We start from the raw sequence: 16,543 nt of genomic DNA, 5'->3' as shown, positions 1-16,543 counted from the left end.
TTATAGCTGCAAGATGAGCAGTAGTCAATGAGCGATGAGTAGCAGGGTGGTTGGCCTATTGCTCCTCTAGTGACGAGACTCAGGTTTGATCCCTAGCGTCAACAATTTTTTATCTTTCTTTTCTCACGCATGACCCATCTATGCATTCATGGGCCGGCCCATGTGCGGGGCTTTACTCCCCTGTTTCTTCTCATTTTACTTTTCTGTTTTTTATGTTTTCTTTCTTCTTTAAATTAATTCAGGATCTAATATTCTAAAGTTACGAGTTTTCAAACAAAATGTTTGAGAAATCATACAATATATGTGAATTCAAAAATGTTTAGAAAATCATAAAAATATTGCAGATTCAAAAAATGTTGGTCGTTTTGCAAAATTGTTCGCAATATTATAAAAAACACAATTTGGAAAAATGGTCGGGAAATAAAATCAAGTGCATGATTTTGAAAAAATGACCATGTAGTCAAAACATATTCGGAAATCTGAAAAAAATGGCCATAACATTTTAGAAAATGTTCACAAAAAATGATTTTTAAAATTTGTTCCCCAATTTAAAAAAAAGTCATCGATTCAAAAAATGTTTGTTGAGTCAAAAAATGTTAATGAATTTGAAACCGTTTCATACATTTAAAAAGTTTGTAAACAAATGTAATGTTCATTACTTTTTTAAGAGAATAAAAAATTTCAAAAAAACATGTTTGTCGATTCGAAAAACTGTTCACTGATTCAAAAGTATTTTATGTTTAGGATTCGATTAGTTTTTTGAAAGTCTTTATACGTCTTGGCGTTGGGAGTAGTATGTAGTTAATGAGATTTGTTTTTAAAGTTTTAAACGTCCCCTTGCGCAACATAATGACAAATGTGGCATGCACTGGCAAACTCATAGGCTTGGGATTTACCACGTCGAATGCATTGTGATCACGTGGACATCGCAACCACCATCGGGTAGGGTGAGAAAAAAAATAGCAACATGGTGAGCCACAGTGTTAAAATAGAGTACGCTCATGTGTCAGGACATTGAATCATACTTATTTAGTTAGTCATGATTTTTGTGTCTCTCGTTGCAATGCACGGGCATATTTGCTAGTCATTACTTACGCATTGAGTCTGAGTCTCAGTTAGGCCCGTCGTGGAGGTGAGGCCCGTGACACTGAAAACTGTGAAGCCCAAAAGGACGAAAACATGTTTTTTTCTTCTTGCAATCGTTGAGAAAGTCAAAACACCAATACTCTCTCTCAGAAAAAAGCATTCGTACGGGTCTCTCTCAGAAAAAAAATGTATTCAGGGGCACGGTCACGGTCAAGGTCAAGGTCAAGCCATCCATTCATTTTCCACAGCCCACAGGGTAAGGCAAGGCGCCCCTCCTCTCAAACAAAGTCCAAAGCCACCAGAGCCCAGTCGCGCGTGCCGTCTTCTCTCCGTCGTCGCCGCCTCGGTCTGCCATGATAGCGCCAAGTACCAACCGCCCGTCAAAATGAAAATGTATGTTCATCCAGGACGAATTTGGTTCATTTTTGGATGCATACAGGACAGGTGCCGTCTTCTCACACATTTGTCACGCCTAATTCATGGGAACTTACCCCTCTGCAAATGAAAAACTCTGTATGTCACACAGAAATTTTACAAGGAACGCAAGACTTCAGAATGATTCGTATCTCAAGTTTCGGTGAAAATGAAATCCCAGTGGTGTAAATTTAGCTGAGTCATTTCTTGACCTACAAACAGGTCGAAAATAGGGGTGTACTAGATAGATATGGAGAAAGAAAAAAACTAGCCAACAGTTCCCTGGTATAACCCTACTATGAGTTTCTACGACTAGCAGCTAAACACAATTGAACAGATCATTACTATGAAAGACCTAACATGAGAGGTCGCCGGACGGGAGTAGAATGATCTCCATACTTTCATCCTTGGCAATTCCATCATGGCTCGAACTCAACTGCGCATCGAAATTCATCTCCCCGCGGCAGCTCAAGTCTCGAAGCAGAGGAAGTAGAGGCTCTTCTTCTTCACTCTTCAGAACAGAGTGTTGTTTCATCAGTCTTCTCAGCGCTTCAAGTTCAACCGCAACCTCAATCATCCTCGGCCTCTCTTCACCTCTCAGCCTCAAGCATCGCAAAGCCAGCTGCGAGACCGTTTTGACATGCCGCATTCCAGCTTCCTCGGCCACTTGAGAGTCTACAATCTTCAGCAACTGGTTCTGATGGAACATCGTGCTAAAATGCATCGCTAGGCTTCTCACCTCGTCCATCTGTCCGCCACATATTGGTTTCTCCCTTGTCAGTAGCTCGATGAGCACCACACCGAAGCTGTAGACGTCGCTTTTCTCGGTCAGCTGGCTTGTCTGGAAGTACTCAGGGTCCATGTACCCTAGTGTGCCCTGCACCAAGGTCGTCACATGGGTCTGATCGCGGGGTATCGGCCTTGACGCGCCGAAATCGGACACCTTTGCGGTGAAGCTTGTGTCAAGAAGTATGTTCGATGACTTGACGTCTCTGTGGACGATTGGCGTCTTTGCAGCTAGGTGCAAATATGCAAGTGCCGATGCAGTTTCAACTGCAATCCTCAGGCGGTCCTCCCACGACATCGGGATTGATGTATTGTGAAGATGATGAAAAAGGGCCCCGTTGGTGATAAATTCATAGACCAATAAGGGAACTTCTGCCTCGAGACAGCAGCCTAGTAGCTGAACCACATTCTTGTGGGTCACTTGTGAAAGAATGACCAGCTCATTCACGAATTGCTCCACCTGGCTCTGATCAACCCGCTGCGACCTTTTGACTGCTACAACCGTTTGATCTGATAATATACCTTTGTAGACTGTCCCGAATCCACCTCTGCCAACAACATTGTTATCGCTGAATTTGTTGGTTGCCTTGTCAAGCTCACCTGAGGTAAATATCCGCAGCGGTGCCTTCCGAGAAAGCATCTGCTGCTTCAGTAAGACACCACCATTCTGCATAAAATATCTCTGTCTTTTCTTCGCAAGCTTTCTCCTCTTAACAAGACAGTGAGTCCAGAAACTGAAAACAAGGAGAAGCAGTAGCAGAGCTAGTCCCACAACTGCAAAGGCACAGTAAAACTCGGAGGATTATTTATTTGGTCAAGCATTAATCTAACTCAACATGCCTCCTGTACAGTGTAAACATCCATCGCATGACAAAGCAGTGAGATAGGGCTTCAGAAACTTGCCTATTGAAATCTGCAGCGTGCCAATTCCATTGCAGCCACTTCCATCCTTTCGGCCATTACCACTCATCCCTGATGGGCAAGTACAGTTGAAACCGCCCTTCACGTTGATGCAGCTATGTGTGCATGGATTTCCAAGGAAGCACTCATCGATATCTTGCCGACAGTCACATGGAACCAAACAGATATCAGATATGGGTAGTTCTTGCCGATTATTAAGCTGGAAAACAAAAACTGAGGAAACAAATAAAGTCAGAAAATATAAGCACATACGTGTTCGTTACCTTGGCATCCACCAGGCCCTTGCAGGTATGGGTTCCCCTGAAACCCGTTGGTACAATTGCAGCGATATCCAATCCCATTAGACGAGTTATAGCAGTAAGAATTCTCCTTGCAAGCATATGATGCAGAGCGGCTTGCCTCCTCACAGCTGCCACCATCTATGGACCACTCAAGAACAACATGCCGGTATTGAGGAGGGCTTTTATTTGAGTTGTTCAGGATCTTCAGGTCAGCAGTAGCGAAAGCATAGGAGTTCTGCTCCACGATGAACGCCTCAGCACATGCTGAAGTATACTTGCTGAGGCTGGCAGTTATGTTTATGTTTGTGAAATCTGAATACAGCTTCTTCAACCCCTTTGGCACCGGTGCTTGGCAGCAAGCCACACCAGAGCAAGCACCATCGACGATGCTATTATTAGAGCAAAAAGAAGCGCAGCCACCGCTGTAACCACCACTGGTACCATTCACCAGCATGGCCACCATATTACAGCCGACAGCGGTGAACTTGTTCCTTGTATCGGAGAAGGTGAAGTTTGTCCCCTCAAGGCTGAAGCTAGCAAAGTTCCCTCTGCACTGCGGGGAACGGGAAGCGGCACTAGCCAGGATGGTCACATAACCATCCAGCAGGGAGATGTTGAGAATACTAATTGAGTTGTTGCCTATGGGAAGCCTAGGGCCAGATGAAGTACAATTGATCTCGAACCCTTGAGCTGGGGAGGGGCTCTGGCCATGGACACCAAAAGGATAAGGGATAGAGATGTTGGAACTTGAGCATGCAGAGGTACTCAATTCCATAGAATGAACAAAGAATGGAGAGAAGCATGTGAGGAGGAGCCATGGCAGGAGAGGAAAGGGAAGCAACTCCTTCTCCATTGGTCTTCGGAAACAAACGGTAGGCTCCAACGCCTATTTATCAATAGTTTCTCAGGAAACCGAGGGGAAGAACCACTAGCAAACACTTGCCCGTGGTTCTCTGGTACCGTGGTACACTCTAATTTTCTCTTGTAGGACAATACTGGGGCACCGTTTTCTCATCTTATTGTGGTCTAGTTTCTGTAGTGGGGCACCGTTTTCTCAACTTATTGCGGTCTAGTTTCTGTAGTGGAAGCCAAGAAGGTGATCTATTCGAGACTCACAGCCACAAACAGGCTTCAGCTAAGATGTGCCGATGTGGACTTGTAGTTGGGCAACACCCCCCACCCCCCCCACCCCCCCCCCCCACCCCCCCGGTCAAAGAGATATTTGTCCCATTAAGTAATAAGCACGACCATATTCCCTGTTATCATTTTCCCCTTTCCATCTCATTTCCTTCCCTGAAGTCAAGTGGATGCTTCAAGCAAACACTGGATACCAGAGGGGATGCTTTAAACTGCTGGCCTTTGTCTGTACATATACATATTGGTGCCTACACCAAATATGAAATATTATCATGCAGACCATTGCTCATGGGTATAATTGATTGAGTTCACCACCTGACAGGTGACAGGCCACCTAAAAGTTCAGATGAAAGTATGCAGACCTACGAGTAGTAGTACTTGTCTTCTCATCAAGTAGTTTGGATTCACCAAGTTCAGTCGATGCCTGAACCTAAACAACCAAACCTCATGCCCGGTCTACCTAGATGGTAAAAAAGAGGACAGTAGATGATCAGGATCCATTGCCCCTAACATCCAGCCAGCAGGAGGGCAATCCACAAACGGAACTGCAGAGGAAACAGGTAATAGCAGATTTTTTTTCAGAAGAAGAGCGAGTGGCAGATTCAGATATAGGTAGTGCCAAAATTCTAGGGTTCTAGCCTCTTACCTCGCCGCCCATGTCGCCAGGCACGGCGGCTCCGGGCTCCGCCTCCCCGCGCAACCTCCAGTCCAGCTTATTACCGCCCATATGAGCCTCCCAGTCCCAAGGTCGCGTTGCTCGGGACGCTGGGCGGCTGGCGGAGTGGGCAGGAGTGCGTCTGCCGGCGCCGGGGCGGGTGCGCATGCGAGCGATGAGGTGGCTGCCGTGCTTTCCCCTGCCATTGCGGCGGCGGAGGAGGTGGGAGAAGCGGTGAGTGGTGAGGCCGTGAGCGTGAGGAGTCCTGGTCTCCGGAGGACAGAGAGGAGGCCGAAGCGATCTGGAAAGAAACGCTGAAACTGTCTTTTTCTTTTCTTTATTATTATATAAACAAGTCAAAAGGCTTGCCATTTTATTAATTAAGAGAGAAGTTTGTAACAAAGTCCAACAGAGGCAAGAAAAAAGGTGGCAAAACCTTGTGTCCGTGGGTCACGAAACGACCGCAGCGGGAAAATAGGATCGCACGAGGCTATATTGGCAGGCGACAAGGTTCCCTTGCGCGCCGCCGGTGGCGCCTCCGACGACGGGAGGGAGAGGGAACCTCGGGTCTATTCATTTGGTGGGTGTGTGGTAGGGTTAGGGTCGAGGGAGACACTGCCGAGGCCGTTGCGGTGGTGTCGCGTCGGAATAAGTTTCTCCGGGCTTCGTTCACGGTCAGGCGAGGTTTTTGCCTTCGTCTAGGAGCCAGCGGGGTGAGGGATCCCCGGATCTCATCGAGGTCGCGGCCTATGGTGGATGGAGGTCCATTGGCACCGGCCGTTTGGGTCCTCAGATGGACGATGGATGCAGGGAGACGAAGACCCTTCTTCTTCCTTGTTGGTATGATTTGCTGCTGCTGTTCTTCTTCTTTCTCTGCACCGATGCTGGTGGGAGATTCTGCTTTGTCCGGGCGGAAGGCCCGGCCGCGGTGCTGGACCGGTCGGATGACTCGGGTTCTCTTCTTTTCGGAAGGGACACTTTTCGCGGTACTCAAAGCCAAAGATGGCGACGGCTATTGCAGGTGTGCTGGATTGATGTCCATGCCCTCTCAGCACTGGTGTCAAGAAAGGAGGAAGCAGCATGGCGGCAATTGTATCGTGATCGAAGATGATGACCTGCTTGTGCCTGTTGCAGATCCTTCTGCTGCAGGAGTCTTCTTTCAAGATTCAGGAATGATGACACGGGGTTCCGGAGACTTCTTGTGTTATGGTTGTTCTAGGGTACTTTAGGTGTTCATGGTCCTTTGTGTTTGCGTTTCAGTGTGCTTGTAACGATCATCTACTTTGTGTTGTTTCATGATTTGAATGAAAAATTATTAAAAAAAGGGCCCCAAAAAAAGTCATCACTATCGCGGCATTACACAAGTGAAGTGCTTAGCACCCCGGGCACCCACAAACGAATTTCTTCTTTGATGTTGCATACCATCACCGTTGATGGAGTCACGGTGTTTCGACTTCCCTGCCAGATCGTTTGTGTTAGTGACACAGGCCCATCATGGAGGTGAACTGAGTCATGACAGTACCGTGTTACACCGGCAATGGAAATAAAACTTTGCAAGATTTCGGGCTTATATATAAAGGGGATATGGTAAGGAAAAAACCCTAGGTTATCAAGGGGGTTGGGACTTGGAGCGAAAAGAAAAGTACTTTTACTCTCAGTCACATGGTAATCAGGTAATTACCGTAGCAAGGAACACAAAATTCCAAATGCTACTCTATGTTTTGACAACGACAAGATCGGACACGTCTGCCACTTCTAGGTGTTTGCCGCTCTACACAAACACAGACTCGTGGTCTTTTACAACTTCCAACCGATTCAACCTAGGTATATTTAAACAGATCGTTTGTGTTAGTGGCACATGCCCTTCGTGGAGGTGAACTAAGCCGTGACACTACCGTGTTACACCAGCAATGGAAATGGAACTTTGCGAAATTTCAGGCTTATATATAAAGGGGATTCGACAAGGGAAAAACACTAGGTTATCAAGGGGGCTGGGCCTTGAAGAGGAAAGGAAAGTATTTTACTCAGTCACATGGTAATTAGCCACAGCAACAAACACAAAATTTCAAATGTCGCTCTATGTTTTAACAGCAAGATCAGACACGTCCGCCACTTCCAGGTATTTGCTGCTCTACACAAACACAGACTAGTGATATTTACATCTTCCAACTGATTCGGCCTAGGTATATTTTACAGAAAGATGTAGGGAATGTAATAACCACATTTTTTACATTCTTTGTAATAACCACTTGGTCCCACCTTGCACGGGGGACAGACAGATATAAAATACCATGGCAGCTTCAAACAAGAAAAATACAACAAACGACGACGACGATGGCAACAATGCCAGCAACACAGCACTGCAGATTCTGTAATAGTAACTATTGACATACTGAGGTCGATAAGGTTGCCCGGAAAGCTTTGATTGTGTTCACAACATTTGAAGCCGCTCTTCTGTGTATCACACACTAACCTACATATGCTTCTGTACAGGTGAAGCAATGACTCCAAAGTCTGGATATAAACTTCTACATATGACATAGTACTATTGACCTGTTGGGCTGTTGGCTATGTATGTAATGTAACAACAGAGGTAAACTATGTAGATACATGATCAAACACAAAAGTCAGCACCTTCACAGTACAAAAGAGAGGGGCAGCCAGTTCCAAACGTTGGCCACCACTCTGGTTGCCCCTTTGTTGAAGAAAGCTCCTTCCATCAGATTGCCCAGCCAAGGCTTCGGCATCTGAACACAAAAACAGTTTTCCGTCTTCACACCAGTCACCGGGCGGACAGTCAGAGATCAACAACGGTTTTGAGGTATCGACAGTTTGGGACTTTGGGAAATGTACATACAACAGCTGCAAGCCTGAGCCGGGTCAAGCCATGCCAACCATTCGTACTACCAGCATAGCCAAAAGACCTACGGTGGATCCCGTACCGCAGGACTGGCCTTTCTAGCACGGTGAGCAAGAGCATGGGACGGCCTGCCAACTGCTTCCATTATCCTACTAAACACAACCTTTGCGGGGACACATGTGACCAGCGGAATTGCTTCATCTGATTTCAATAGACCACCCAGAACATCGCTGCGCCTATGTGCCTTTGCCTGACCACCTTCTCTGTGAGGCGTTTTCCCAATGGAAATGGATGAAAGGGGTCTGGTTTTCTGGCTTGGTGAGCTTGCTTTCTTGAAGCCAGAGGGCTTCTTTTGAGATTTCTGCGAAAATGGCCTCCGCACACTGGTGGTGCTTTTCTTTGCATGCTTGACCCCCTGCTCATCGGTGGCATTGCCATCTAAGGTTGCTCGTGATGAATTCAAACGTGGGACTCTTGGCATAGCAGTCCTTCTGCCTGTTGGCCAAGCAGGTGCTGCTGCTGTGCTATTTTCCAGAACAAGATCACTGCCCAAAATAAGCCTGTCCATTGAACCTTCTTCAAGAATTCCAACTTGGATAGGGTGTCCAACAATAGCTTTGCCATCCAGTCTGCTCATCAAAGAAACCAATGGGACATGCTCGCCTTGATAGTTAGCCTGTACCTTCAGGTCAACATTAAACAACACCGGCCCAATGTAACCAAGATGTGAGCCATGATTTTGTTGATACAATGAAGATCCTTCCCCACATGCCTTCTGACCAATAGAGGTTATCTGATTGCCATTTTTATTTAGCAAAGAGGTCTTGCAAGAAATTTCAGAGTCGTTGAAAGAAGTGTAACTTCGTCCAATATCTCTGATAGGTTCTGAAGATAAGGGATAATCTTTACCATAGTATCTGTTAACTCCTGAATGACTCGCGGCCTTGTCAACCAAATCTGCTTCATCATGACCACAATCCAACCCTTCTTGGTTCTCAGGAAAACTTTGACCAAACGGTTGATGGCTAGACGCATCAATAATCTCAACTTTAGAGTCACCTTTATTGGTCATTTTGAGCAGCCCCTTCATGAAACTACTTGAGCTATCTAATGACAGATTTTCATCCGCCTTCCCCATTGGTCTCTTCACTGCAGTGCGCCGGTTGCGTTTACCTTTCATATGCCACTGGGAAACACCTAACTCAGGAGAACCATCCTCTCCTAGTAAGACGTTTTGTTGAGGAATATGAGTAGAAAAGTTCATCTCATCATCGTCATCAATATCATTTGCATGCCTTGACTTATTAGAAGCCTGGAGGGAATTAGGATCACATGCATCTGATTCAAGGGATTGTACCTTAGCATACCCTGCCAATAATATCAACAAAGGGAATGCGATCAAGTAAGGACAAATATCCAGTAAGAAATGTTACGGAAGTCACTGGAATCAAGCATCATAAGTTCAAGACAAAGGTGGAGGTTGTATGTTATTGTAGCAAAACACAAACATGATCAAGTATACTTAGCATATCTCAAAGCACAGAGTTTAATCAACAAACTTCCATAAAAGAAGTGCACCAGCAAAATAGATGTACACAGCACTAGGTAGCATAGTAGAAATGAGCTGTACTCGATTTTTGCAACAGTTCAGCCCCACACTAACGCATAACTAAATAATTGCATGATCGGCAATAATTGATCCTACAACATCCCTACAATATCATTAGGCATCAATATTTGACAACCTAAGCAGGAGCATGATTATTTATTGTTGTGTCTTACAAAATCAAAATCCAAAGAAGAGGCATGTAGCAACGAGGCACTTACTTTGCAGAAGTTCAGCATCATCTTCTGTCTCAGTATCTGAACATAAACTCATTGAAGGATCAGATTCATGCTTCTCAACGAAGTCCGGAAATGTTTGCTCTTCGAGAAGAGTATCCTCCTGCTTTAGGTAAGTTTCTGTCTCACGATGAGCTTCTGTTAATATTGTTTCCTTAACAGGTATGAAGTCACGGCTATGTGCATCACCAGAATCAGCAGACAGGTATGTGGCACCACTTCTTTTGGCCTGACAGATAGCAGGCAAAGGATCCTTACCTCCTTCAACTACAACAGTTCCAGAATCATCATTGCACTGAAAAGAGCGAGGAAATTTGACGCTACTCTGTACAACTTGAGCAAGTGGCCTGCATCTATCATGTTTTTTGACAACAGATGCTTCAAAAACAGCTTCCACTAATCTTCTCTTTTTCAGGGCTGTATTTTTCTCACCACTCTCTACATTTGATCCTTCTTGCGTATGTCCTGAACTGGAAAAGCCATTGACGTAATTACTGAGAGTGTTCCCTGAAGCTTCCAGAGCAAGAGATCCTGACAAGTTTCTTTTTGAACCAGCATGAATAAACTTTTCTTCACACTCTTTTGTTTTACCAAGGAGAACAGAGTTATCCCCTTTCTGTTTTTTACTCTTTTTGCTTGTATAACGAGTAGTGCTGAGATCTACGCGTTGCTGAGATGCTGAGCTTTGCAAATGCAACTGAGGTTCCTGGACGTTGTTTCTTGAGTAATATTCTGAAGGGAAGTCGTCAAACTCCCTCCCTGTGTCAGCAAAGAGGGTACTGCAGCTGTCATCTGCCCTGAAACCTTGGTTCTGGTACTTCAATGCAAGCTGCTTTCTTTCCAATTCAAGAGCATGAAGAATAGCATCTTCTCTACGAGCATATTTTTCTCTTCTCTTTACAGGAGTTCCTTGAAAAGCCATTGCCTTCTCAATACAAGCATCAAACTCTCCACATCTAAATTCCTTGACACGTTTTGATTTCTCCAGGTTATACCAGTCACTGACAAAGAGAGGACGAAATGAATCATTACAGAAAGAATCAGAAATCAAACTGTAAGCTCTGTTGAAAGCCAAATCATTAGCAGGTAATACTGAGTACTCTGTGCAATCAGCAGTTTGCCTGTTATCATTGTGAATTAAACACTCACTTGAAACTAATTCTTTAACATTCTTATGTACTTACTCTTAGATGGAGAAATACTTTCATACTTGGGATCCACGAATAAGTAGAAGAATAAACAAGAATCTGATCCATTTAATAGTGACTAGAAAACTACTACATAAATAAAATCATCTAAGCAAGAAATTAGTCAGTGAAACTTGTAAGAAAATGTAATCTGATAAGGCTATGTGTACCCCAACCACAATCGTTGTTGATCGACTGTATGAGCCTGCTATTTGTGCACCACAAGTTGATGTAGAAAACGAACCCTAAGAATCAGAGATGTCTACAAGCCAAAGTCCTTTCAAAAATTTGATTAGGAAGGTGACAAGATGATGCATTCGTGCCCGACTGCAGTCTGCTGGACATGAAGAAGTCCAACGTATCCACGACTTTGATTGTGTACGATCACAGCAGAAGCAGCTAAAGCGAACCTGACTCTAGCATAGTCACGTAAAAAAGAAACACGTATGTGTGCATGCATATGAGAAAGAGGCTTAGTTGTGCATGTGCATGAGGTTGAATAAAAATGTTTTCTAATCAGAAATATAGATAGTTATGGGTGCAGCTATCTAAAAGGAAATATGAGATCTGGTCGGTTTGAATAGAATAAGATTTTGTTGCCTTTTATTTCAACGGTCATGACCACCTGATCTATCAAGGGTGACGCATACAAGGGTTCTTACATGGAATTGCATGAGTTTGGATGGGGTCCACCAAGCAGGAACTGGTCGTGAGATTTGATTGGCAAGAGAGTTTATTTTAGAGATTGTTTCTCTTGGTATTTATCACGAGTTTTTATCAGTGTGGCCAGCTTGGTGGCAAGGTTAAGAGTGTTGGGCACACACTATAACTAGCCAGGCCGGTTAATGCATATTTTTCATGAGGTCGCGAATAAAAGCAGAAAACGCCCATGTCGGGGATGACTAAATACCGTGCTTCTGCGCCGCCTTATGTTTAGGGTTTCAAACTGAGCTTTGAGGTTGGTTGAGCACTTTGGTGCAACGAAAATCTACATGCTTCGCTTCTTGCATGATTTTTCAAGGACAAAGAATCTTTCTTTGCTTTTCCAGTGCCTATCTAGTTCTTCTTTTTTTTCTCTACCAATTCATCCACCAATCCTTTTTTCCACTTCGTTATAGAGCTTGTTGCCAAGGATTCATAGATTGGTTTACCAGCTATATATTATCTCTAGTTAAAAAAAATCAAGAATTTCATCAGACTACAATATTCAAATTCAATACACCATAAATCCAATAGACAGAATCACAGAACATACAACATAAAAGGCTAAACTAATGTATTTACCACAATGCTCTTAAGACTATCCCACTGCCATGGAAGAATCCAATCAGCACATCAACTTTTGTTTCATACTTTAGTCATCTTTTATTTCATTCAACGCCCATTCCAAGACTGGCACACATGTTTTATTTCAGCCTAGCACTCGCATTTGTTACCCATTTATTAATCTAGAGTGAGTAATTGCCGAAATAACATCCAATCATTTATTCAAACATGTGGAAGTCGCAGTATCTATAAAAGTTTGTTCCCATGATTAAAATACCCCGTTTGTTGATCTAATAGCGTTTGGAATGGCAACCCAAAGGAATTTCATATGATTTTTGGAGGGTTATAATCCTTTAGAATTTTTCCTGTGTTGGTCGTTTGATTCATAGGATCGAATCTTATAGGAATTTTTCCTAAGGAATAATGTCTACTGCATTTCATTGAAAATCCAGCATCCACTCCAACCTCATCTTACAATTCCTTTGATTTCCCTGTGAAATCAAATACTCTATGCTAATCCTACAGGATTCAAAAAAGTGGGCATGCCACTCCAATCCTGTATTTTTCTATTCCTACATTTTGTGAGTCCTGCGAACCCTATAGGATTCAAGTGGGCATGCCACTCCAATCCTGTATTTTTCCTATTCCTACGTATTGTGAATCCTGTGAATCAAAAAGTGCCTAAGTATTCCCATGTCATTCCTGAACCAAACAAATCCTTATCTAACGAATAGCACAGAGAATCAGCTAACCCTAGGTCAATCTCTTATCTTAATCTAGATAAATTAGGGCAAAAAATACATAGAAGAGGGAATGGTAGGAAAGCTTACATGCTAGCATCCTCGCGGCCGAGTAGCTTGACCGGAGTCCCCGTCCTGGGCGTCACCACTTGCGACGCCGCGAGCTCCTCCTGCCCGACTATCCTCCCGGGCCACCAGGACCCGTTCCGCCGCCGCACCCAGACGATGGTCCCCGGCGAGCAGTCTGCGATTCCGCCGCCGTCCGCCTCCCCTTGCCCCTCTCCTCCTCCTCCTCCCTCTCCCCCCGAGCTCCGCCCCATGGCGACCAGGCCGCCACCAAACCTAACCTAATCCTCAGGGGCGGATCTACAGGGCGTGCGGCACGCTGGTGGGATTAACTTAGCCGCTGGCTGAAGCCAACTCGCGCGGGATTGGGACGTCGGCGGTCGGCGGTCGGCGGTGAAGGGCCGGACGGCGGTAGAGCTAGGGCACGGTCAAGGCGGTCTTTTTTCTTTTTCTTTTTTTCCTTGAGGGAAGAAGGGCACACGGTCTGAACTCGGAAAGACAGAGCCAAAGGTCCAAACGTGTGTTTAGGTGTTTTGTCAGGTGCTCAGCTAGACCAGTTGACGGACCGATGAGGAGGGCCAAGTCGGTCGAAAAATAAAATAAAAACTGACATGTGGGCCCAAGACGATTTTTTTTTTGCAGAAACTTATGGGAGCTTTATTGACTTAGAGCCTGTTTGAGGCTGCTCCGCTTCACAAAAATCGGTTTCGCTTCACTAAATTCACTTTAGAGCAGTTTCATCTAGAAGTTACAGTACAACCAAAGAGAATGTTTGGCTGTCATCTAGCTCCAGCTTCAAGAATGAGAAATTTGGTGGAAAAGATCTATTTGATTGGTTGAGGGGGAAGAAACGAAGGGGTATCCACTTACTGGTGGCAGTGATGGGTAATTTCCACCTAACTCTAGCTTCTAGAGTTTTTTGGAGCACCCCCTGAAGAGCTTCATAAAGAACTAGGAGTTGTACCCCAGATTCTAGTTTTTTTGCGGAGCGGCATATCGTGGAGCTACCTCGTTTGGCTTGTGTTTTTCGGAGCGGGGCTGAATTTTAAGGAGCAGAGCAGTCCCAAATAGGCTCTTAGTAGCATGTAATTACACAGGCTGTTAACTAGGAAAGGAGGGCAGTCCTCAAGCCAGCACTCCGAAACCAATAAGGCGGAAGCCTTCTTGGCACACAGATCGGCCAAGTGTTCACCTATCTGGACACATGCCTAAGCGAAAAGGAAATAAAAGACAAAGACTTCTCCCGAATTTCATCTAAGATAGGCACGACAATTGACCTCGAACTATCACGCGAAGACCAGAGGTTGACAACCTCTAAACAATCCACCTCCATCACTACGTGTGAGAAACCACGTAGTTGTGCAAAGATAACTCCTTCCCGTAATGACAGAACTTCCGCAACGAAAGGATCTGACACTCCCGGAAAAGGTTTGCTCCACGCTCCCATGAACGACAGATGAGACCTCGCCATGCCTCCTCCTCCCGCGCATGAAGTTGTAGTGTTTATTGCTCCATCCGTATTGATCTTAATCCATCCCGCATCAGGAGGACACCATTGGAGACCCAAGACGCCTCGACCTGGCTTTGGAAATTCAAGCAGCAGTAGATCATTAGGAACAGTTTTTATCGCGTGAACTGGATCATAAGTTGGTTGATCATGGGTCCACCGATTCCTCGACGACCAAATCGCATGCATGACTGTAATAATTTTACCTCTGTCATGGTCCACAATCTGATCATCCATGAGCACATCTCTTGCCCAGGTGCCCGAATTCAATAGCGGCAGATTGACTCCCATAAAATCACGAGCCGCACTCCAAAACAGACCCGCATGAGAACAGCCAATCAACGCATGGTGCAAGTCTTTTGCCGTTGTCTTGCATATATCACACATCGCCGTTGTACGAATATGACGATGATGTAGGGTAGCATAGTCCGGGAGGATTCCCAGTAACACTCGCCACCAGAACACTCTTACTCTGGGAATAACCTTGAGCTTCCACAAGGCAGTCCACATATGTTTTTTCTGACGATGATGGATTTGTTATCGTTCCTTCCTCTGGAGCAGAATGCTCGTTATGAGTCACTAGAGCACGATAAGCTGACTTAACAGAATAAACACCAGACCTCTCCAAATCCCATGCAAAAAAATACTCACCTCCGGATGCTCTTAATGGTATGTTCAGTATAGCCGCACCATCTGATGGTAGAAAGTTCCTTCGGACTAGTTCGACATCCCAAGACCCCGTCTCATGATCGAACAGCTCTGAGACCCGAGGTATCAGATCGACCCCAGTCCGACCAGTTGGCTTACGAGTACTTGTGTTTGGGATCCACCTATCCGACCAAGTGGATATAGATTCACCGTTTCCAACACGTTTGATCAAGCCACATTCTAGCGCCTTCCGACCTGCTATGATCGCCTTCCAAGTCGTCGATGCTGAGCGAGGCGCCTGTGCTTCCATAAAATCACAGTTATGGAAATATTTTCCCTTCAAAACTCTGGAGCATAGGGAGTTGGGATGGGTCAACAGCCGCCATCTGTGCTTGCCAAGCAAGGCTAGGTTAAAACTTTCAAAATCCCTAAACCCCATACCTCCATTCACCTTTGGAGCAGTGAGATTTTCCCAAGACACCCAATGCAAAGACCGGTGGTCAATGGAGCTACTCCACCAATACTTTGCCATCGGAGATGTAAGTTGCGAGCAAACTTTCTTGGTCAACTGAAAACAAGACATGCTAAATGTGGGTATAGCCTGAACCACTGATTTGAGCAAGATCTCCCTACCTGCACATGCCAAGTTTCTCTCGGACCATCCTTGCATTTTGTTTCTGCCCCTCTCCACAATATGAGTGAAACTACCACTCATAATCTTGCCAACCGCTATCGGTAGACCCAAATATCGCTCAGTGAAATCTTCCACAGCGATTCCAAGTGTTTGCTTAATATCCCTTCTCAACTCATGAGAAGCATTGGGGGTGAAGTAAACTGCACTTTTCTCCCGGTTGACTGCCTGGCCAGAGCAAGCAGCATAGATCCTGAGAATATCATTTAAATTAGAAAAGGGGAAAACTCAAAATGTGGTATTTTGTCTTTTTTTAATTAAAGCAACCGGGACCTTATGAGAAATCAAAATCTTTGGGTTCCGGTGAGTAGCTCTTTTGCATATTGTTCATAGGGCTATAAATTATGTTTTGAGAAGAGGTGAGCCAGCTTCACTTCTCACACTCTAAGCTACAACCTTAGATTTTCATGAGCCTTAAATTGCACGATCCGTTTTCATGACGCAAAGAGACTTGCT

At 44.9% G+C, this 16,543-nt stretch overlaps 2 protein-coding genes across 2 annotated transcripts; both read right to left on the bottom strand.

Moving 5' to 3' along the window:
* Positions 1-1,562: 1,562 nt before the first annotated feature.
* Positions 1,563-4,654, bottom strand: LOC123190324 (wall-associated receptor kinase 3). Its single transcript, XM_044602944.1, has 3 exons — positions 3,471-4,654; positions 3,190-3,342; positions 1,563-3,060 (listed from the first exon to the last, which is right to left on the bottom strand). The coding sequence occupies exons 1-3, from the start codon at positions 4,339-4,341 to the stop codon at positions 1,856-1,858; spliced, it is 2,229 nt and encodes a 742-aa protein (XP_044458879.1). The 5' UTR covers positions 4,342-4,654; the 3' UTR covers positions 1,563-1,855.
* A 2,991-nt stretch (positions 4,655-7,645) lies between these two features.
* On the bottom strand, positions 7,646-13,747 carry LOC123190323 (uncharacterized). The gene is made up of 3 exons (XM_044602943.1): positions 13,266-13,747; positions 9,968-10,983; positions 7,646-9,508 (listed from the first exon to the last, which is right to left on the bottom strand). The coding sequence occupies exons 1-3, from the start codon at positions 13,493-13,495 to the stop codon at positions 8,205-8,207; spliced, it is 2,550 nt and encodes an 849-aa protein (XP_044458878.1). The 5' UTR covers positions 13,496-13,747; the 3' UTR covers positions 7,646-8,204.
* Between the last annotated feature and the right edge of the window lie 2,796 nt (positions 13,748-16,543).

The sequence above is a fragment of the Triticum aestivum genome, chromosome 2A, assembly GCF_018294505.1.
Source record: "Triticum aestivum cultivar Chinese Spring chromosome 2A, IWGSC CS RefSeq v2.1, whole genome shotgun sequence".
Classification (NCBI taxonomy): domain Eukaryota; kingdom Viridiplantae; phylum Streptophyta; class Magnoliopsida; order Poales; family Poaceae; genus Triticum; species Triticum aestivum.
Note: the sequence above shows the minus strand (reverse complement) of the source record. Positions and strands in the feature narration are given on the sequence as shown.